This window comes from Physella acuta, unplaced genomic scaffold (genome assembly GCF_028476545.2).
Source record: "Physella acuta isolate Inbredline_101_S28 unplaced genomic scaffold, ASM2847654v3 ptg000215l, whole genome shotgun sequence".
Taxonomy (NCBI): Eukaryota; Metazoa; Mollusca; class Gastropoda; family Physidae; genus Physella; species Physella acuta.
In genome coordinates this window covers 209,670-234,160 of record NW_026731734.1, presented here as the reverse complement: position 1 = coordinate 234,160, position 24,491 = coordinate 209,670, and the positions used below count along the sequence as shown (strand labels likewise).

General features: G+C 39.0%; 1 protein-coding gene across 2 annotated transcripts; it reads left to right on the top strand.

The window, feature by feature from the left end:
- The first annotated feature begins 759 nt into the window (after positions 1-759).
- Positions 760-24,337, top strand: LOC131937621 (fibronectin type 3 and ankyrin repeat domains 1 protein). Of its 2 annotated transcripts, none has more exons than XM_059295178.1 (10): positions 760-1,159; positions 12,840-13,017; positions 15,866-15,990; positions 16,517-16,598; positions 17,529-17,603; positions 19,440-19,505; positions 20,779-21,005; positions 22,168-22,349; positions 23,065-23,109; positions 23,998-24,337. In XM_059295178.1, exons 1-10 carry the CDS (start codon positions 1,132-1,134, stop codon positions 24,094-24,096), a joined length of 1,107 nt encoding a protein of 368 aa, XP_059151161.1. In that variant the 5' UTR covers positions 760-1,131; the 3' UTR covers positions 24,097-24,337. The 2 variants fall into 2 exon arrangements, with proteins under 2 accessions (XP_059151161.1, XP_059151162.1); XM_059295179.1 differs by lacking the exon at positions 760-1,159 and adding an exon at positions 6,735-6,873.
- Positions 24,338-24,491: the final 154 nt, after the last annotated feature.

The following is a 24,491-nucleotide window of genomic DNA, read 5'->3' as shown; positions in this document are numbered from 1 at the left end:
ATGACCACATAATCCCCCCCAACCACCCCCACCACATTACATGACCACATAATTCCCCCAACCACCCCCACCACATTACATGACCACATAATTCCCCCACCCACCCCCACCACACAACATGACCACATAATCCCCCCCACCCACCCCCACCACATTACATGACCACATAATTCCCCAACCCACCCCCACCACACAACATGACCACATAATCCCCACCCACCCCCACCACATTACATGACCACATAGTCCCTCCACCCACCCACCCCCACCACATTACATGACCACATAATCCCCCCACCCACCCCCACCACACAACATGACCACATAATCCCCACCCACCCCCACCACATTACATGACCACATAATCCCTCCACCCACCCCCACCACATAACATGACCACATAATCCCTCCACCCACCCCCACCACATGACATGACCACATAATCCCTCCACCCACCCCCACCACATAACATGACCACATAATCCCTCCACCCACCCCCACCACATAACATGACCACATAATCCCCCCACCCACCCCCACCACATAACATGACCACATAATCCCTCCCATATTCTAAAACCGCTTAGCCTGACAAATCCTCACTCCAGAAATTCCAACGCTTATTATCTCCATCAACTCACCTGTCAATAAAATCGATCACCGATCGATAGAAAAAAACAACCCATCTCATCGATTAGTTAGCTGGAGTGGAGAATTGATAGATTTCAGCCAACGGCAACAGAACAGGTTTGGCTGTGACATAACTCGGGGTGACCTGATAGAGACTCGCAGGTGTAGTAGAACTGCTCTGTCATGATAATGCTGTACCGCGCTGCTAGACAGGCGAACTCGTGGTGTTAGGTGTCAACCACCATTGGTGTCTTGTTCAGTGGTGACTGGGTTTTTATTGGTGTCTGAATTCGTGGTGTCAGGTGTCAATACCATTGGTGTTTTGTTCACTGGTGACCTGACTGGGTTTTATTGGTGTGCATTCGTGGGATCGAGTTGTCAACACCATTGGTGTTTTGCTCACTGGTGACTGGGTTTTATTGGTGTCCGTATTCGTGGTGTTAGGTGTCACCCAGGCTGGCGTCTGACTTGTAAATACCTGGAGTATCACCTGAAAGAACAATGGCATCTTTGTCTAATACAACGCAAGGTACGTCAATCACAAACTAACCTTAGTTAATTAACTATTGTATCTAGTTGATTATTGTACATTAAAAAATTAATTATTGCAAATTACATAATACCATTTCTCAGCTAATATTAATAGCATTCTAAACTTAGGTAAAACATAAACGTTACTTGGATATTATTATATACAAATATATTTTAGAAAATAATGCTGACACTGAGTTTATAATGTAAACTTTGTATGCAGTTCGAATTTGAATAATCAACATGAATAGCGTCAAGAAATTAAACATCATAACATTTCTTAGTTTTTGTTCCATCTGTATATTTTATTCCCCCCTTCCAATGCGGGTCACATGATACATAACAGTAAAAAAACAACAATAAATATTGCAACTGGTTGCTTGACTTAGCGTGAAGTCAATAAGTCAAGTGTTGAACGACTGAGTGCCTGTGGAGATAATGCGACAACCTGGTCGGGCGGTAGTGCTAAAACGACAGCACTCAAGATCAGGGGCGTAGCGAGGGGGAGGGGGGGGGGGGGCGGGGGGTGCGGACCGCACCGGGTGACAACATTTAGTGGGGTGACACCAAGGCAAAAAAATAGCAAAATATATAGAGAAAAACTTGATGGGGGGGGGGGTGCAAATCGAAAACTTGAGGAGGGGGGGGGGTGCAAATCGGAAACTTGAAAGTTTGTCCTCGGGATGGGTCGCAACGCCTCTGGGGGGGGGTGACACCATTAAGTGCCGCACCGGGTGACACCCGGCCTCGCTACGCCACTGCTCAAGATCGAATCCCAAGCTCTGATTCCATTCAGCTCGGATTAGTAGACATATTTGAGTCAAGTTGGGGATAGTAAAGAAGGAAGGGGAAATAACTAGCCACAGTTTACATGCAAATATAAAAAGTCAAGCTTTGCTTCATTTACCCTATTTACCCCAGACAAGAAAGGGTAACTTTACTTTTTTATCTATTGACTTAAAATAACGTGTCGGAAAATCTAAAAAAACATCTGATGCATCCCATGCATCAATTTTGTTATAGTCAAAATTGTTTTAGAAAAACCATAAAATTACTAAATAAAAGTTTCCTTAAACGTAACCAAAACAAGATAAATTTTAATTCGTTGTGTTTCTTGGCAGTCCATATAGAAAATGGATTGTTTTGGATTTATTGACCTACCGGTACATAATAAAATACTGTTTTCGATAACATGTATAGAAAATAACTTTAGAATTAAAATAAGAAAATAAAGAACAAAAGCAAAAAAAAAAACCAATTTACCAAGCAATAAATTAACTTAATAAAGAGCCCTATCTAGTATGATTAAATCCTAAAATTTGGAAATTTCCGATTAAATACGACACGAAAATCAATGAGTTCAAAGCGTACAAACTCAATGACAAGGTTCCCTGAATGTACAGTTATCCGGACATTAAACGGATTTCTATTCTTTTCTTGAGAACAGTGAGTTGAGGGCAGGTTGACACACATACATTGGCACACATAAATTGTCACATATAAATCGAATCTCTGGGACCCTGAGTGTTGTTTCTTCCAGGCATCTCTTCCGGGGGGGGGGGGGGGGACGAAATGGAATTTATATAGAAAACATAAACTTTTACCAGTGTCCGCCCCCCCCCCCCCCTCCCACGGAGAAAAAGTCTGGTAGAAACACTGAATCAATAGAATCAATGTAAAATAAATCTGCCCCGATTTTCGGGTGGGGTGGGGGGGGGGGGGGGGGGCTACATTTTCCAGAGAGTGGGGTGGACACTGGTAAAACTATATATTTTCTAGACAAATTCTGCCTGAAAGAAACACTGATCGGCTTCTTTAAATATGTCCGTCAAAAAGCGAACACAAAGTCACCCAATAACTTGACAAATACATGACATCAGACCATGAATACATTAAAGAATTCATCCAATAACTTGAAACACAAATGACCTCAGACCATGAATAAATTAGTTCACCACTATGACCCCCCCCCCACCATCAAATATTCGTCAGCTAAACAAACTTGTCCCACACGATGAAAACATCCCGACCACCCCAGGTCACCTTCATGACCAACAACTCAACACCCCATCCCATAATTTTCCCTAACGTTGCAAGTTTATCATAACCTCGATTTCATTTTCAAGTCGTTACACCACGGGAGAAAACAAATCGATACCCGTTATTGATTGAGGTGAAATCACCAGACAGTTTGTTACACCTGGTATCAGACAAAACATTCGATCTGTATTGTAATGGTCAAACCCTGGTCTTATTCTATGATAGAATCAGTGGCTTCACTAGGTCGGGGGGGGGGGGGGGGGCGCCCATTACAGTAACCCAAGGTGTCACCCTATTCATCAGCGACTGTATATCTCTATCTATTTCCGTTAGTGTCAAAGGCAAAGAGCGCAGATGAAGTAGCGTTTATTAGCTTTAATAACCTTGGCAAACATGGCGGTGTTAACACAATGCCGAGCTGTGTTTACTATCTAAAGTCTGGTGCCCGTCAGAACTGGGTGGACTCATGGACTTCTTACGGACTCGGCATCCGAACCCGAGACTTTCAGGCTAGCAGAAGTAAGCTCTACCATCCGAACACCGTAAAACTCAATCGGTATTCCCAGTCTCATGGGGGGGGGGGGGGTCACATTTTTACCCGGGGACAAACTTTCGATTTGCACCCCCCCCCTCAAACTTTTGCACCCCCCTCAAACTTTAGATTTACACCCCCCCCCCCTCAAACTTTCGGTTTACACCCCCCTCATACTTTATATATATACCGAGGGGTCTATGGCGGGGAGTTATGACCCGCCTAACCCCCCCCCCCCCCCTCTGCCTACGCCACTGGGTATTCCACCCCCACCCCCATATACTGGATGGCGTGAAACTGCTCCTAATGATGTATATAACTGTAATAAGTAATTTAACTGAAACATAGCTGTATTTCGTTGTGGTGTGATGCCTTTGGGATGTGTCACTCTGTGCGGCCCGCACCCCATGACCCCACCTTGTGACCCTACTGGAGACAATGATCGTGCATCTTTTTACAGGGACTAAAGAATTTCGGCACAATCATTTATTATTACAAATATAAGACACAAGTAGATAAGAAAACCAAATGTTATTCATTACAGATTCAATTTATTTCCCATAAAATAACATGTAGTTTACAAACATGCACCGTAACATGTAGTTTACAAATATGCACTTTAAGCAAAAAAAGGTGGATGATAAAAAATAATATTTTGGCCACATTAAATTTGAAATGTTTTCTCGTAAGAAAAGTAAAAAAAATCTATACTTTAATTTGTCATTTTACGTTTATGTCACTTGCATAGCGCTGTTTCAGACATGACAATTTATAGAAATCTAGAACAAAATCATTATATAATCATTTTAACTAAGAACATAAAATATATTTTATTAACAGGTAATATTTTCTTATTAGATACACAAGAAATAAAAGTTAAAAATCAATGTAATGGATGCATAACAAGTTAGCTATATGTCCCGATTCCATTACCCCAAACCCCATACAAAGATTGGTCGACTCGACTATTTTATTCTATTTACTCTACAAATTGCTCTTTATAGCTTCAAGCCAAGGAAAATGTTGGGTAAACATGAATAAAAAAGGCAACAATTATCCGGATGACGTACCAGCGTAACCTCTTTTTGTAAAGAGGTATTTCAGGACGTTTTTCTGATTGCGAACATTATAAAAGACTCTAAATACCACTTAGGATTATTACATAGATTTGTTTTTTTAGATTATCGATTCGACATTCATAGATTATCGAGAGACAAATTAATAGCTTTTGTCATACGTGTGTTTATTTAATCAATAACCTCATGCTGGGTTAATTACCCTCCCCTACCGCTCCCCCCCCCTCCCCCATAATTATAAAATCACGTCACGAATCAAGCACAAACAACCAGAGAATTAGCGACGTTTTCATACACGCCCAAGGTCGGGCTCAAGCGCCCAAAAATAAAATGTCTCCAAATGCTAAAGTAGTGTAGTCGTTCAGATCCAATGACCCCCCCCCCCTCCCCACCCCACCTCACCCGATGAAATATCCACGTTTTACGGTGCTATTTTAATCTGATGTGTTTACTCAAACCTTGAACATAAAATGTATGTTTTGATCACGTTGTTGCCAAGTTGCCAAATAGTTTCAGATTATTTTTTACTTCAGTAATTTATAGAATTTTTTTTTTACTTTAAGTAATTCACAAAACATTGAATTTTTTTTTATTTAATTAAAGTGATTAACAGAGTTCGGTGTTTCTACTTTACGTAATTCAAAAATAGGCCCTATTGGTTTTTTTTTTTTACTTTAATTAATTCACAGAATGTTATATATTTTTTACTTAACATTATTCACAGAGTACTATAATTTTTTTATTCGCAGTTATGAACGATTTTTTAAAATTCAAGTAATCCACCGACCATTAGATAATTATTTTTTTTACTTTAATTAATATTTAAATTAAGGTTTCTTACTTCATATAATGTATAGATAATTAGTTATATGTTATTTTACTTCAAGTAATACACAGAACTTTAGTTAAATAATATCTCTTTACTTCAAGTACTTAATAGAATATTATTTAAATAATAAGTTTTTACTTCTTTCAAATAACAAGAAGCCCCTAATTCACAGAATATTAATTACAAATCTTAAAGTAATTCACAGCTGATTAGTTTAATTAGACTATTTTTCTCGCGAGTCTCGAGTTTTCTCGTTGGCTCGCGTCAACACACGAGAGAACAGAATTTGTAAGCGGCAACACTTTACCCAAACGCCGGCCCTTTAATTCTTTAAGTGCCGGCCCTTCTTTATAAAAACAACTTGTGTGCGGTAGAAAGAAGAGAAACGAACCAGTCGTCTTATCGGGAACCAAACACAGAAACTTAACACTGAATACACATGTAGATCCAAGGACTTAGAATAATTCCATTAGCAATAATAGACGTATGAAAAAAAACAACAGTTCGGTTCTAGTGAGGACAATAATTTCGGTTCTAGTGAGGACAATAATTACATTTAGCAATAGAAGTATGAGAATAACTCCATTTCTGTTAAGTTATATTAAGTAGAATAATTTCATTAGCAATAGAAGTATGAAAAAAATATTTTAGGTTCTAATAAGGACAACAAAAACATTAGCATTAAAAGTATGAAAAAATCCATTAGGTTATAAAAGAAGTATTTCTAAATCCAGTCTTAAAAAGTTACCTATAGATTATGATGTCAGTTAATGAAAACAGCGACCTCTTTAAAAATAGATTCTATTTTTAGCTCTCCCATACAGTCAACCCACGAGATTATTAATCAATTATAATCTCTAAAAAACAACAACAACACAACGGCAGTTTATTTTTGTGTGAATTTAATGGGACGTAACAAACATCCGTGTATTCGAATTTATATTTTAGCATTTTATTTCTAAGAATTACACCGAGTCGCTGAAGTAACTGCGTTGGGTGGGGGTGGGTTGGGGGTGTGAGGGTGGGGGGGGGGGGGGGCTCTCACAAGTTTTATTACACCTACCGATAAAACCCCCGACGACGGGGCATTCGCTCCGGTTCTTGTGAACCGATATCAGATTTTACCAATCAATGGAATATTTTCAGCCAGAGAAGTTCAGTTCACTGGTGTTTGAATCGGTTAACTTTTACATTTGAGTGGGATTTTATACAAGCAATGCCAGGGACCACAAAAGGTGAGGGTGACTGTTAAAATTTTTCGTTTGTTTAGATAAGGTAGACGGTGGTTTGTTGATAGAGGTTATAGGTTGGTATTGATTAGCCGTACGTTTATGATTGTTTAGTTTGTTTAGCCGATAACGTGATTGTAACTCATAGGGTTAGGTTTAATGAGACTGTTAATGTTAGGTTTAGTGAGACTGTTAATGTTAGGTTTTGGGCTACTGGGCTAGTGTTAGCTTTGGGTTTGAGTATCGCTATCGGGGATAAAACAACGGTTATGGGCAATCAACAAGTTGGTTTATTGGTAAATCTATTTTACAACATGGAGTCGACTACACATTGTCGACTTTTACGACCACTTCTTAATAGTCACACATTGTTACATAAAGTCAGACCTCCCCCCCCCCCCTCAATTAAACCTAACCCCTCTATCTCATCAAAGTAAATATTATTTAAAAAAAATTCCAAACCACATCATTAATAATTTAAATGCATCTAAATACATATACATTTTTAAAAAGGTTAAATAACTGTAAAATTATGTTTATTTTTAAATTGCTTATGTTTGGCATGGTACATTTTACCCCCCCCCCCCATTTCCTCCTCTCTCACTCATCGTCATCATCTCCCAAATGAGTGTGACATTCTCCATAGACGATGTGTGCTGGTGGGTATATGCTAGTAGTAACCACATCTAGTACTGACACAATACTGACATAAACCGTACATATTGAGCAATACTTATGACAAGTATAGCAAAAAACTTTCTATGACCATACAGACATACATACTTATGAACGTATATTTTGTTACAGCAACACTTACCATGTGAATGGGGTAATTAAAACTAAGTTACGTAGTTTCTGAAGGTTGACATGTGTGTCGTTTAAAATTTAAAAAAAAAACAAGGCGAGTTTGGGACAAACACTAGCTCATACAAACATTCAGCCCCGTGACAAACATTAGCCCATACAAACATCCAGCACTATTACAAACAGTAGCTCATACAAACAGCGATACCTGCGTACATTTTGTTTTCACTCTAGTGAGAATCAAAGCGGTCGTTACCAAAACGAATCATCAAGCCAAATATTGATCTCTAAAGATTACCTCATTGACTGGGAGGCCTCATCACGCCCATGAGATAGTCAGTCTGTGTTGACATAGACACAATCTTGACATAGACACAAAGATTGATTGATATGTACAATTAAGTGTTGAAATAGACTACATTTATACTTGATAAGATACGGGTAGACATTTTGACAAACTTTGACCCTTATATGGAGACATATTGAAATGGCCATAAATAGTATAACCAACATAGACACAAACTTGGACATATATGGACACACGTAGACAATGGTGACTAAGACACAAACATTAGCTGGTATAGACAGCAATGATATAGACATGTATTACAGACGTAGACACATGAAAAGCAAAAAAAACACATAGACACAAACGTTTACAAAGACACACACTTTTACCTAAACACAAACTCAAATTGATACAGACACGCATAGACACTATAAAAATAGATACGACAGTATTCACAATTGCACAGACAAAGCTTTCATAGACAACGACATTAACAAAGACAACACTCTGACTGATATGGACACGGTGGTATGCACTATTGACATAGACAAAACATTGACTGATATCGATAGGGCAATGCCGCTTAGCTAAAGCAACATGACCCAAAACTTGCAGACCTGAACCGATATCGATTGAAAACTAAACTGCCGTCATCGATCAGCGTTCGATCTCTTAGAGAAAAAAAAACCTGGTTCCCAAAACAACACGGACAACGACATACACATGAGACGATGAGTAATGTGTGTATAGCCACGTTGTGTCAACAAGAAATGTGTGTATAGTCACGTTGTGTCCATTGTGTGTATAACCACGTTGTGTCAATAAAAGTATGTAGGCCTATATACCTAAGTGGTGTCAATGTGTGTATAGCCACGTTGTATCAATAATTAATGTGTGTATAACCACGTTGTATCAATAATTGATGTGTGTATAGCCACGTTGTATCAATACTAAATGTGTGTGTAGCCAAGTTGTGTAAATAATTAATGTGTGTATAGCCAAGTTTTGTCAATAAGAGTGTGTGTATAGCCAAGTTGTGTAAATAATTAATGTGTATATCCAAGTTTTGTAAATAAGAATGTGTGTATAGCCAAGTTGTGTAAATAATTAATGTGTGTATAGCCAACTTTTGTCAGTAAGAAATGTGTGTATAGCCAACTTCTGTCAATAAGAAATGTGGGTATACCCACATTGTTTCATCGTGTGTATAGCCAAGTTTTTGTCCATAAGAAATGTGTGTATAGCCAACTTGTGTCAATAAGAAATGTGTGTATAGCCAACTTGTGTCAATAAGAAATGTGTGTATAGCCAACTTTTGTCAATAAGAAATGTGGGTATACCCACATTGTTTCATCGTGTGTATAGCCAAGTTGTGTCAATAAAAGAAATGTGTGTATAGCCAAGTTGTGTCAATAAAAGAAATGTGTGTATAGCCAAGTTGTTTCATCGTGTGTACAGCCAAGTTGTGTCAATAAAAAAAATGTATGTATAACCAAGTTGTGTCAATGTGTCTATAGCCCCGTCATGTCAATAAGCAGTGTGTGTATGACCGAGTTGTTACGACATTATACTAGAGGAATTAATGGATACCCTGAGTTATAGTGTGTACAGGAGGATGATTCGTGTACACTTTCTAGACAAAAATATAAATACATGCCTACATGCAAACAATCTAAACAAATACCCACACGCAAACAGTTAAGCGAATATATGCACGGAAAACAATCAAAGTTCCTACACGCAAACAACCAAAATACATAGCTTACACGCAAACAAGCAAAATATCTACACGCAAACAATCAAAATACCTACACTCAAGCAATCAAAATACATAGCCTACACGTCAAAAATCAAAATATCTACACGCAAACAATCAAAATATCTACATGCAAACAATCAAAAGACCTATACGCAAACAATCAAAAGACCTATACGCAAACAATCAAAAGACCTATTCGCAAACAATCAAAATACATAGCCTACACGTCAAAAATCAAAATATCTACACGCAAACAATCAAAAGACCTACACGCAAATAATCAAAAGACCTACACGCAAACAATCAAAGAAAGTACACACGTTAGTGTAACAGCACGCGTTTAAAATCAATGAAGCGTGTCCCATTGTTCACTAATCCACAGACAGGACGCGGCTAAACTCTGCAACACGATCCGACCATTAAGCTGAATGTTTATTACAGTTGTATCGCCAAACACGGAAGTACATGAAACACTATTTTTTACTGCATGTAGGTTAACATATTAAAATGTAGGTCTATTCCTTTATAGCACTGGTACACTTGGCACCGTTAAAACTTAACTATCGTTTTTTTTTTAATACGGCCTTAGGGAAGGCATATATTTTGTTATCAAACAATCGATCGATAAAAGCTAAAGCCTCTACATACAATTTTACGAATATGATACCAAATATGAAGTGGATTCTGCTATTTTGTTATGCACCGGGCACAAAGCAGTGGTTTCCAAAGTTTTAGTCCACTCTCTTCAGTAGCATCTTGTACTTTTCGTGCCCAAGACACATGGGTCCGCCACAGAAAGCTCTTTCCTCTTTAGTCAGGCTTCCATAGACAAGAAGATGTTCTGGTTGTTGAAGCTTCTCTATGATCTCAGTCTTGAACTGTAGCAATACCTGGATGGCTTCCCTTCAACAACCAAAAAATAGTCGTGCCTCAGAAACAAATCTACCCCCCCCCCCCCACCTCTCCCAAGAAACATATTCATACCTCACCCACATATTTACACCTTTAAATCTAACAATATCTCTGACATGTTGGAACTTTCTAGATGCGAACCTAACTTGGTCAAACAATTTTGAAAAAATTTTTTTTTAGAACTTTCGATACTGACCTACAATCAACGTAATTTTGAGTAACGAGAGGCACCTTTATGAAATAAGACAATAATTATAAATGCCTATTTTTATTTTCATAGACTACATTTCTATTGAACTGCTCTTGCCTCCCATAACTCTACTCTGCGCCTCCATAGGGAATCCTACCGCCCAGTTTTAGAACCACTGCCTTATCTAAATCAGCTCTCTGACTACTGTTTTCTCGATACGTTTATACAAAGATCAAAGATCTACTTATATGACAAATATAGAACCAGGCTTACGTAATCCTAGGTGATTGTACACTTTATCTATGTTTATATATAATAAAACAATCTAAATCATATTCTTTCATATTTCTCTAACAAACATGTAATTATATTCGCAATATCAAACCAAAATTAGACATTTTAAAACTAGAAATACGAAGTTTAAATATTAGTTTTTGGTTCAAGTTACCAACTATTACGCCTACCTTCTTAAATATTGTACTAAATACAACTTTAGTTTAAACCTGCGAACTCTCCTTTATTGTACATTTTTACTTCTATTGAGAAGGAACTTATAAAGAATTGTGTTAACGGGCGCGCCTAAGACAAGATTTTTGTTGATATTTCACACTGGTGTCAATAACTACCTTTCACGTCTTTAGAACTCTGATCTTGTGGGGATTTAGGATTATAATATAAGACATTTGTACGTCTGGTTTTTATCCCGTATTTGTACTAACTAGCTTTTTATGGCTTACCTTAAAGGATTGGGTTAAAGAATGTTTGATCTCATGATTTCTTAAGCTTCGGTGACTCTATAGATTTTTCATTGTGCACTCCGATCTAGGGTTACCTTGTGTAGTACGGAGTTATAGATCACTTGTGGTTTGTGAATGAGAGTAGAATTTATTCCGATCGCGATTTGTTTTTTTAATATCTGATGTACAACATTGCTAGTGGAGAATAAAATAAAATCTCTATTTTAGAAGAGCGTCATCGAATATATTACAACACTGGTGAATGGGTTTCTTGGCCTGACGTGAACCCCACCCACCCACCCATAAACAACCCGACCCCACCCACCCCCAAACAAACCGACCCCACCCTCAAACAACCCAACCCCACCCACAAAAACCCAACCCCACCCACAAACAACCCAACCCAACCCCACCCACAAACAACCCAACCCCACCCACAAACAACCCAACCCCACCCACAAACAACCCAACCCCACCCACAAACAACCCAACCCCACCCCGAGCCCCAACACGCCCTTGGCACGGCATTCCAACAACGTCTACCACTTAGGACCAAAATTCTTAAATGATCAGACCGAATGTATTGAACTCGCCCTCTATTTCACACCAATCACACTGTATAAGTTTATAGATTTGAATCGAAACCAACTCTCGTCTTTAGTCAGCCCATCTTATTTTTTTACTCAACTCTCTTTTGTTTCAAATATTAAAATTCACAAAACAGGCCAAATACTATTATTAGTCTAAAAATACTTAAAAATACTGATGTAACAAATGTGTTATTTAAAAAAAAAAATTAAAACCCAACAATTCTAACTTCTTTCAATATGTGTACCCCGGGAGCCGGACGTTTTCCCGAAAGACACTTGCCCGAATACCGTATGCCCGAAGGCCGATTTAAATTGATTAAAAATGACTATTTGGTAATCTATAATGTTAACATTTTTCAGGCAAACGGCCTTCGGGCAAGTGTCCATTCGGGCATTAGTCCCGTTCGGGCAAGTGTTCATTCGATCGTTTGTTGCATTCGGGCAAGTGTCCATTCGGGAAATCGACCTTCGGGCAAACGGCATTCTTGCAAGTGTCTTTGAGGAATTTGTCGTAGACCCGTGTACCCCCCCCCCCCTCACTCAGGGTCATAAACTCACCAATTTCAACATCTAATTAATTATCGTTTTCATCCAACCATCCACGTAACCCACCTCCACACCCCCACCTTAAAATGTTAAACTCACCACTATCAACTTCTATCTAATTATTGTCTTATTTGCTTTCCTCCAGCAACCCACGTGACCCACCTCCCCCCACCCCAGGGGGGTAAACTGACCCACTTCAGCATCGAGCTGGTGTTCGATGACGCCCTGCACGAGGTCAGGTCAAAGTTGACCAACCCCAAGTCGGCCATCAAGGTCCAGCTTGAGTGCAAGACAGAGACGGCGGACTGGGAGAAAATTTACACGTGAGTACAGCACACCGGTGTGGTCAGTTCTCGTGCAAATATGCACGTGAGTACTGGTTGGGAATTTTGTGGGCGAGAGTACAGCTCAGGTTTGTGGTCAATGTACGTGCATCAAAAGTATGCTTCTTCGTCTTTGTTCTTAATTGCAATGTTAGACGGGATTACCCCCAACAACATTAAATGTAACGTATTAAATATATGCCGAAGAGACAGTTGACTTCGATTTCAGCCTGCTTTTCTTTCTGTTTTGCTTCCATCCAAAAACAAATAACAAAGCAGTAGTTTGATTTTTGGAGTTGTCTCCCCTAGATGGGTGGCTATCCCTAGCTATTGAGCCTAATCGAACTCGGGACTTCGGTTTAGCAACCATAAGCTTTACCACACCGTCAAATGCACTATCTCAAGTATTTTAAGACCTAGTCGATTCTTGTCGAAGAGTTCATTGACAAAAAGAAAAATCTCAGTGAAATCTTTTGGTGCTGCCTCATAGTGTGTTTCTAGCATTTACTATTCCGAAAAGAGTTTTTTAATGTAACATGTTGAACTAACATTGTTTCTTTTCCACGAACAGTTAAAGACGCTTATCCCGTCACTCGTATATCTCAAATTTTGCTCGTATGTCAAATTAAATTTTAGCTCACTCGACAACTCATATCTCCAAACTCTTGAATATCGATGTAGCACATTATATATACATACATCATATATATATATATATATATATATATATATATATATATATATATATATATATATATATATATACATATATATATATACTTATATATGCATGGATATGTATATATATATATATATATATATATATATATATATATATATATATATATATATATATATATATATATGTATATATATATGAAAGCTTTAATGTTTTTGAATAAAGTAAGTTATCCATTATGCCGTAACACTACTACACGGCTGCATATATTTCATAAGAGATCGAACGGCCCAGATTATGTTGATAGTTTCAGTGTCTTGTGTCAAGGTATTACGGCTTTGTTACTTTAGAAAGGGGCCACCTAATCGTTTTGAAATGAATTTGATCCCAGTCTCAACTCGATTAAAAAGGGCTTTACATTTTTTTTTCTCTTTCAAAAAGCAATACTGTGTATGTGTACCTAATAGCACCAGCAGGGGAGGTTATGCTGACAAAAGATGACGTCATGTCTGTACGAAGACAGACGACACGAGCGCGCTAGATAAACACTTCAAAAGTTTGTTTCGTTTGCTTAAAAAGGCGGAACATTTTATTTTTTAAAATCAATAATCTTATCACATTTAACGTCTGATAACATTTTTCTTTAAAGCCTTTGATTTTTTGTTTAAATACTAATTTTGTATAAAAGATAAAATCAATACAGAGTTAATTAAACAAATTCACGAACGTTTAAAAAATAAATTCTAGAAAAAATCTGTGTTTGCACAGGTGACTATGCACCATATAAACTCAAATCCAATATTATCTCACCAACGTGGGAACAGTTAATTTAAAAACAAAACCACACCCGAACTATCCCGAGATTAAATTTGGCCTAAATAACGCGTTTTTGTCCTGGCCACTTGGTAAAACTTGCTAACAACTATTGGTCTTTAGTGAGCCATATGTGGGTCAATCTTGATTGGAGTTTGTTACCACGGGTACAGTCGACTCGCAATAGAACAGCATGATTGAAAACTGGTGGGAGGAAATGAGAATTGATTTATTGCATGGCAAGATACAATGTCATATAATTGTATTTTGTCTGAACTGTGATTGACATAGGCGTCGAAAACTAGGGTTACTGCCAGAGTTTCTTCCAGGCATCTCTTCGGGGGTGGGGGTGGGGTGGATGGGGAGGTGGAATTTTTATATAGAAAACATATACTTTTACCAGTCTCCGACCCCCTCCCCCTGCCTCGGAAAATGTATTCCGCCCCCGGAAAATATCAAGTGCCCCCCCCCCGCCCCAGAGAAAAAAGTCTGGAAGAAACACTGGTTACTGCATAGGTGTTAATTACTAGGTTAATGCATAGGTATTTACATATGGGGTTACTGCATAGTAGTTGGGGGTTACACACCGTTCATAAACATAAGTACAGGCGTCACTAGGTGGTGTTACAGGTGATAGAGACGTCACTAGGGTGTGTTACGTGTGGTGCAGAGGCGTCACTTGGGGGTGTTACGTGTGGTACAGAGGCATCACTTGGGGGTGGTCCATAAAAGACGTCACACTCGAAGGGGGAGGGGGATCAGTAATTTTGTGACGGTGTGTGATAAGGGGAAGGAGGGGGAGTCAGATAGTGTGACGTCACATTTTTGCATTATAAAAAACAATGTTAGAAAACGTATTTTAGCCGTTATTTCGCGTTTTAGAAAACTGTTTTAAAAAAATTGTAATTGTGATTGATTAAAATACTCGATTTTGACAGAGTTCAGACAAGATTTTGGAAAAATATAGATGTTTTAAGAAAAATTGAACTGCAATTTTGAGGGGGAGGAGGGGGGGGGTTGTAGGCTGAGGTGTGACGTCATTTTAGGGGGGGGGTGGTTGGTTTTTTGTGACAATGTGTGGTGGAGGGGAGGGGGAGGTAAAAATCGTTCATAAAAAGCCTGACATCATTTATGGATGACCCCTAGGATTACACCTAATATAAAGGCGTCACTCACTAGGGGTCGTTACATGAGATACAGAGGCGTCACTAGGATTACACGTGGTTTAAAGGCGTCACTAGGTTGGCTACACCGCCTTAAGACTCCCACCACTGGCGTTCTTATAAAATAATGTACAAGCAAATTTCTAAAAAACTAAAATAACTCAAGCTGATGTGTCTTGTCTGACCTCTACAGCGGGCTGTCCAAGTCCTACATCCACACAGGGCTGTTGCCCAGCAAACAGTACAGCTACAGGGTCAAAGTTGACAGCCCGTCCATCAAGAGCGACTGGAGTGCTATAGCCACCATTAAAACTGTCGGTACGTTCCACGTCAAGAGCTTATACATTTTTTATCAGTCGAACGTCAATTTCCCCATATTTTTGTTAATTGTCGTGTCCCTTGTCAAAGGCCTCATACTTTTGTTTACTGTCGTAGGTCCCACGCCAATTACCTCATATGTTTGTTAATTGTTGGTACGTCCCACGTGAATAGCCTCATATTTGTGTTACTGTCGATGTGAATTGTCTCATATATCTTTGTTAACTGTCGACACGTCCCACGGCAATTGCCTCATACATTTCTTAGTTATTCCAAACATCTACGAAAGAAGTAACATCAGCAGTTTATTGATCTATTAACTAATACGTGAATTGCGAGAGTGCCCACTTTTTCTATCTTTATGGACATCACCGTGGGATGTCATTGTTTTGTCTAGTTGCGCAACAATGTTTACTAAGTGTTTTTTGTATGTATCTAAACTTCCAATTAAGCCAAACATTTTGATCCACACCTCAACCTTAGTACCCGCTAACCTAACACCATGTCCATTGTATAAATATTCCAGCCGCCCCATACACCGGTGATGACCTGCATCAAGCTATACGACGTGGGAATCTGGAGAAGGTCAAGGAGATACTCCAGTCAGGGTAAGTCTAGACAAGGTGGAAGAAATAGGGTAAGTCTAGACAAGGTGGAAGAAATAGTCAGGGTAAGTCTAGACAAGGTGGAAGAAATAGTCAGGGTAAGTCTAGACAAGGTGGAAGAAATAGTCAGGGTAAGTCTAGACAAGGTGGAAGAAATACTCCAGTCAGGGTAAGTCTAGACAAGGTGGAAGAAATAGTCCAGTCAAGGTAAATCTAGACAAGGTGGAAGAAATACTCCAGTCAGGGTAAGTCTAGTGAAAGTGGAAGAAATACTCCAGTCAGGGTAAGTCTAGACAAGGTGGAAGAAATACTCCAGTCAGGGTAAGTCTAGTGAAAGTGGAAGAAATACTCCAGTCAGGGTAAGTCTAGACAAGGTGGAAGAAATACTCCAGTCAGGGTAAGTCTAGTGAAAGTAGAAGAAATAGTCAGGGTAAGTCTAGACAAGGTGGAAGAAACACTTTATTCCAGAGTTTCTTCCAGGCATCTCTTCGGGGGGGGGGGGGGGGCTAAGCCCCCCCGAAAAAATTTTACCGCCCCCCCGAACGAAATGAAATTTATATAATTTATATAGAAATATACTTTTAACAGTGTCCGCCCCCCCCCGAAGAAAGTCTACCGCCCCCCCCCCGAAAATTTTAAGTGCCCCCCCCCCCGGAGAAAAAAGTCTGGAAGAAACACTGCTTTATTCATGGTAAAATTAGAGAAATTGGAAGAATTACTACATTCAGGGTAAGATTAGAGAAATTGGAAGATTTACTACATTCAGATTGAGAGCAAGTAAAAGAATTTTTAGCACAACTTTTATCATTCAAGTGATTATCTTATCTAACAACCCTGATACAAAATTGCTTCATGGATATGGATCATGTTGTCAGTTTCCTTCATTTTTAGCCGCTCAAGAAAATGTTAAAAACTAACTTGTGGCCATTTCAGGGATGTCCATCCTGACGCCCAGGACGAGAAAGATTTCAGCGCCCTGGTGGTGGCTGGGTTACAGGAGAAGTTTGAGTGAGTCAAATACGGGTTTTATCAAATTCGTAGAGTGAAATATTTGTACAATAGATTCTGTAGAGTGAATTGTATGTCCTATATATTTTGGAGATTGAAAAACATATTCTATAAACTGGGCACGTAAAAACGGTATGTTCGTGTAATTTTAGGCAAATGATATGCATTTGATTGTTTATTATAATTTTTACATGTCTAATTCATTTTCAATAGTCCTTTAGTTATTTACGATATGCATAGCGTTTAGATTGTCTAGATATCTTTATTGTAAAGATAAAGAACAAATATCAATCGGCTATGTTAGAAACGTTTTTTTTTACTTTTAATGGAATGCAAAAAATGAAAAAAAGTAAAAGAAAAAAAAAGAAAAAAAATTAAGAAAGAAAAAAAGTAAGAAAGAAAGAAAACATAAACATGTGCATACATTCTACCTTAATAGCAAATTTGAATTCTTGGATAACCTCCCCTGGATTGCAATTTTTACAGCCAGCAATTAGCCTCCCCTTAATTGTAATTTTATACGCCTTGTTTTCATTAAGTTATAAATAACTTTTTACACATTGGCCGAGCGCAGACCATAAAAAATGTTATCGATCATTGACCTCTCATGTTTCAAAACTCCCCACGGAGTCGATATTTATTCTTTCCCCTGACCCAGCGGGGTTAAAAGTGTTATAAAATTTTTAGAGTTTCACGTTACCGCTCGCATTGTGTACACAGTGTTTATAGTTACACGATAACAACTAGTATCGTCGAGTAACGTAATCGATTAAAATAACTCGATATGTTATTTCTCATAGACGATCTTCTGTGCACGGAGATTCGTTCAAGAGATTTGAGAAACTCGATACGTGTTAATAAAAACGTCGAATAAACTTGGGCACCACGGACATAATGGTTAAGACGGGGTCTAAAATTGATGTGCTGAAAATTCTGTTGTTTTGTTAAGTTTTTGTGTTTAATTTGTATCATCAATCATCTTATTACTACACTAGAGGAGCCCCTTTACCTCTCCACACACCCCTCACAAAATAGTGTGAAGCAGATCCTTATATACCAACACACCCCTCACAAAATAGTTTCAAGTAGATCCTTATATCCCCACACACCCCTCACAAAATAGCGTGGAGCAGATAATTGAATCCCCACACACCCCTCACAAAATAGTTTCAAGTAGATCCTTATATACCCATACCCCTCACAAAATAGTGTGAAGTAGATCCTTATATACCAACACACCCCTCACAAAATAGTGGGAAGTAGATCCTTATATATCCACACCCCTCACAAAATAGTGTGAGGCAGATCCTCATATCCCCACACACCCCTCACAAAATAGTGTGAAGTAGATCCTTATATATCCCACACACCCCTTACAAAATAGTGTAAAGCAGATCCTTGTATCCCCACACCCCTCACAAAATAGTGTGAAGCAGATCCTTATATCCCCCTCACCCCTCACAAATAATCAAGCGGGCCACTATTTCCATAAACACACCTCACACATTTCTGTCACAAACTGAGATCAGTATGACGTTTGTGGTGGGACGGCGTGGTCGAATGGTAGAGTATACGATTGCTAACCCGAAGGTCTAAAATTCGAATCCGGTTTCAAGTCAGTAAAACGAACTTGAGTCTACTCAAGGGAAAGAAAGACGGCTAGGCATAGTGCTGTCCACACTATCCCTTCATATGCCGAATCACTGAAACAGGTGAACTCTACTTGCCCCGTCGATTGCCAGGTTTGAAAAGGTAATTTTACTTACTAACTACTATGACATATAAAGCGGATTCCAAAATCAGTAGCTAGTTTTAACATTTTGTTTTTTTAAACAGAATTATGGAGACCTTACTGGAACATGGCGCAGACGTCAATCGAAAAGATGCCAGCGGTAAAACCCCGTAAGTAGCATATTGTTAGCAATTAAAACAAACGTTTTTAGTTAAACACTGTAAGTAGCAAAGTGTTAAAAAAAGCCCGCGAGTATTAAATTGTTGAAACTTCAGGCATAAAAACACTGTTGTAAAATCTATTACAAATATCAATATATAAAGTTTACTATCTAAATTAATTTAAATGTATTCATGACTTAATTTTTTAAAAATTAATTAGAAATGTATCGATTTCTAAAAACTTGTATCTATGTACTCACAGTATATACGTTTAAAAATAACTATTAGCTCAATTATCAATCGTCTGTGAAATTTCATCCAGTAATTTTTTTTTTTTGCTTTACACCGCTGAGGATTTTAATTTTTTTCTCTCCTTAAATGTTTATTAATTTAAACCCTGCATTTTGTTAACCTTCCATCCACTTAACCTTCCACCCCTTTACATTCCTTGACTTAGACTAATCCTTGCCGAGACTTTCCATCCCCTTAACCTTCCACCCCTTTACATTCCCTGACTTAGACTAATCCACGCCGCCAGTAGAGACCTTCCATCCACATAACCTTCCACCCCTTTACATTCCCTGATTTAGACTAATCCACGCCGCCAGTAGAGACCTTCCATCCCCTTAACCTTCCACCCCTTTACATTCCCTGACTTAGACTAATCCACGCCGCCAGTAGAGACCTTCCATCCACATAACCTTCCACCCCTTTACATTCCCTGATTTAGACTAATCCACGCCGCCAGTAGAGACCTTCCATCCACATAACCTTCCACCCCTTTACATTCCCTGATTTAGACTAATCCACGCCGCCAGTAGAGACCTTCCATCCACATAACCTTCCACCCCTTTACATTCCCTGATTTAGACTAATCCACGCCGCCAGTAGAGACCTTCCATCCACTTAACCTTCCACCCCTTTACATTCCCTGACTTAGACTAATCCACGCCGCCAGTAGAGACCTTCCATCCACATAACCTTCCACCCCTTTACATTCCCTGACTTAGACTAATCCACGCCGCCAGTAGAGACCTTCCATCCACATAACCTTCCACCCCTTTACATTCCCTGACTTAGACTAATCCACGCCGCCAGTAGAGACCTTCCATCCACTTAACCTTCCACCCCTTTACATTCCCTGACTTAGACTAATCCACGCCGCCAGTAGAGACCTTCCATCCACATAACCTTCCACCCCATTACATTCCCTGACTTAGACTAATCCACTCCGCGACCTTCCATCCACATAACCTTCCACCCCTTTACCTTCCTGACTTAGACTAATCCACGCTGCCAGTAGAGACCTGCTACAGACCATCAAATGGCTGTGTGAACACGGAGCAGACGCGAAGATGCTGGATAAATCCGGCATGGCTGCCATCCATCACGCCGTGGATGGTGGATTCGTCAAGGTCGTCGAGTGGATGCTGGATAACAGCGAGAAGTATGGATTTGATATAGAGCAGATCGAGACAACTGGGGGCATGACGCCACTCAATCGATGTGGTGAGTCACGTGATGAATGACTGAGTCAGAGGGTGGCAGAGTTTCTTCCAGGCATCTCTTCGGTAGAAAAAATTCTACCGCCCCCCGAACGAAATGAAATTTATATAATTTATATAGTAAATATATACTTTTAACAGTGTCCGCCCCCCCTCCCCGAAGAATGTCTACCCCCCCCCCCCCCCGAAAATTTCAAGTGCCCCCCCCCCCCCCGGAGAAAAAAGTCTGTAAGAAACACTGGAGGGTGGCCTGAGGGGGTAGGGGTGAGGGGTGAGGTTAAGGTGTGTGAGTTTTAAGGAGAGAAAATAACATGTCTTTGACAGAAGCTAAGATCAAAGTTTGAGCAATGTGTAAAAAAGTAGCGACTTACTTTACAACATACGTTGGCATAGTATTTAAAATAAATAGCAGGTGTTAGATTTATATGGATTATATGTTGGACATAGCTGTTGTTATTGTGTAGTGAACGCTTGATACTAAGAGAATAAATGCAGTTAATGGTGTAATGAGGGTACAGTTAATAGTTGGAATGTCAATATACAAGGCGGCCCCATTTCAATGGCTATTTTCTTCAGTTAAGATCATTAGACGGCGGCGGACTCGGATGGTAAAGTATACGATTGCTTACCGAAAGTCTTGAGTTCAAATCCTGAGTTCAAGTCCGTAGCACGTTCCTGAGTTCACCCAACTCTGATAAGTACCTGACTCACGTTAGGGCAAGTAAAGGCGGCTGGGTATAGTGATTACGACACTATCTTTTCTAAATGCCGAGGTCTCTGAAACAGGTGAACTCTACTTCACCTGCCGCATGGATCGTCAGCGTACTTTTAGATAATTAGACATTCAACACGCTGTATAGATAGTTATAATAACGGACGATATAGAACAATAAATACTGTTGAGTTGTGGTCGAGTGTTAGCACTCCAGAATTCCAACTCAAAAATCTGGAGTTCGGTTCACAGACTCTTGTCTGGATAGCGTCCTTGAGCAAACCCAGGAAAATTGGGTACCCAGCTCGCATTGGGTAAAGTAAAGACAGTTACAAACACTGCTGATAAAACTATGATCACAGAATCATGAGAATTATGTTCTATGCAGCATCATGTCTAACTATGTATTTACCTACTATTGTATGTCAAGATTTTTTCATAACTTTACCACCAGCCAACATGACGCCGGACGCCAAGGCCTACGAGTTAGCCGCCAGTCTACAGCTACGTGGTGCCAACATGTCCTCCAAGGCCTACAACAACTTCACCCCCCTGCTCAACGCCATCATTCGGCGGAAACCGAAATTGGTAGAGTTCTTCTTGGCGAGGGGTGCGGATATTTACGAGAAAAACGAGGTGAAAATATTTTCTTTTTTTTTTATTAAACTTCCCACCCCAACACACTTAGGCTTCACATTTTAAAATCTCTAACTACTCGATTTAAACTCAAACTGGGGATAACAATTTTTATATGTATAGACCTACAACTTGAACTTTCTAATTAATTGGGAAAAAGCGAAATACTAACTCGGATAAGTACAAAGAATTATTAATAAATGAGCCGTAAGTAACGCTGTTTCTCTAACGGAACGTCTCTGTGTTCAAGGCACACAATTAGTGTTCATTCGGAGATGTCGTCGCCGTCATCCGTGTGTTCTGAAATTCAACGAACAGGGGTTTTGTCGTGATGTTTGACATTCGATGTTTGATATTCGATGTTCGACATTCGATATTTGACATTCGACATTTGACATTGGATGTTTGATATTCGATGTCCTCACGCTGATGACGCGTACGATCGATATGGAGCAACTTGAATGCCAAACGACTACCTCTGTATTTAGTGCAGTCGTATTTCTGGGTCCTGATCTCGCGAAGCTGCAAGGGTACTCGTGACGGCGTGAGGACCGCGCACACATACGTGAGGCCCCCGAAACCGTGAATTTAAAATATTATTATGATGAGGCTCTTTATATTTGTTTGATATCGCAATTCCATCTTTGGTGCAACACCGGTGTAGCAGTTATCATTGTATGTTAGGAACTCTCTATTTCTTTATTGTATGTTTCAGAACGGCCAGACCCCGTATGAGATAGCACAGAGTGTAGGAAATACGGTAAATTACAGAACTTTACCATGTTTAAATGATTTGACTCCGTATACACATTTCTTTTTCTAAACGTCCATTTTCTTTTTATGTTTTATGAAGTATGTTATCGGAGCAAGTTCAGGGCACTTTTTACTAAGGTGTAATGCCACATAGATTGTCCCTACTTATAGACCTAAACAAACTTTTAAAATAATATAGGTATATATATATTCTATATAAATTCTATTTCTTTAAATGGGGGGGGGGGGGGGGAGTTGGAAGACGTTGATTGCTGGTTACATTGCTAACGGTTAAAGCGGTCTTCCACAAATAACGTTTTGTTTTTGGATGCTTTTTTACCTTTCACAAACAAATGACAGGGAGAGAATTACCCCCCCCCCCGTCTCAACTCTTTACAGCAAACTGGGAAAGGATGGACCCCTCCCCCCCCCCCCCCACCATCAACTCCCTATCCTAACCTTTTATATCCAACCAACCCAAATATCTCAACTTCCCAGTAAGTTCCTATGTTACAGAAGTGTGGATACCGTTTGTTAACGTTTTCAGCCCACTAAAAACCGAAACAGACTATATACTTTGAAGGGTAATAAATGAAAATAAAAAAAATGACTGTACTCTAAATCTACGTTAAAATTAATAAGTATATGTACCCTAACACCCCCTCCTCCTACGAGAGTGACGTGATTTATTAAAGACCTTTTAGATGTATAATGTACTAAATTTACCAAAAATAATTTTTTAAAATTTATTTGAAATTTTTATTTTATGCCACCGTGCCGTACACCTTTCTACTACTCTGACAGTCTAAATTATATTAAAGTTACTTTAAATACCATGACCACCCCTTCCCACTTTATAAGTACGAGCCAAACAAAGTCAACAAATTATCCCCAGCAAATCCTGCGAGCCTTTGAAGAGAAGATCCAACAGATGAACTTGCTGCCAAAGTCCAAGAGGAAAGTCACGCCCAACCAAGAGGTGGAGGTATCATAAAGGGGAGGTCACCACAATAAATATTTTAAAAAACTGTGTTCTAATTATCCCATGCTTACATTTTTCATTCGTTTTTTTAAAATTAGCAATTGTTAAATTTTCATTCATTTATTCATTCAATAAACGTACAAGAACTGCAGATTATTTATGAACAAGTTTACTTTTTAAATGTTGTAAAGTATAAAATATAATGCTAAATAAAAAGCAAAAAGCAAGTGAGATTGAATATAAAAATAACAGTGATAAAACGCTTTGTCTACACTTTAATAGAATTATTAAATTAAGTACTCATGGCCGGTTTCAGTTTAAGTTAAAACCAAATATCTATAACTACCATAAAAATCTTTTTACTTAAGTATAAATAATTCAGCTTCTAAATTAAATAAGATTTTAAA

Coding starts and splice junctions, on each gene's coding strand:
- LOC131937621 (XM_059295178.1), top strand. CDS start 1,132: ATGGCATCTTTGTCTAATACAACGCAAG. Junction 15,991..16,516: donor AGCCACCATTAAAACTGTCG/GTACGTTCCACG, acceptor TAAATATTCCAG/CCGCCCCATACACCGGTGAT. Junction 16,599..17,528: donor AAGGAGATACTCCAGTCAGG/GTAAGTCTAGAC, acceptor TGGCCATTTCAG/GGATGTCCATCCTGACGCCC.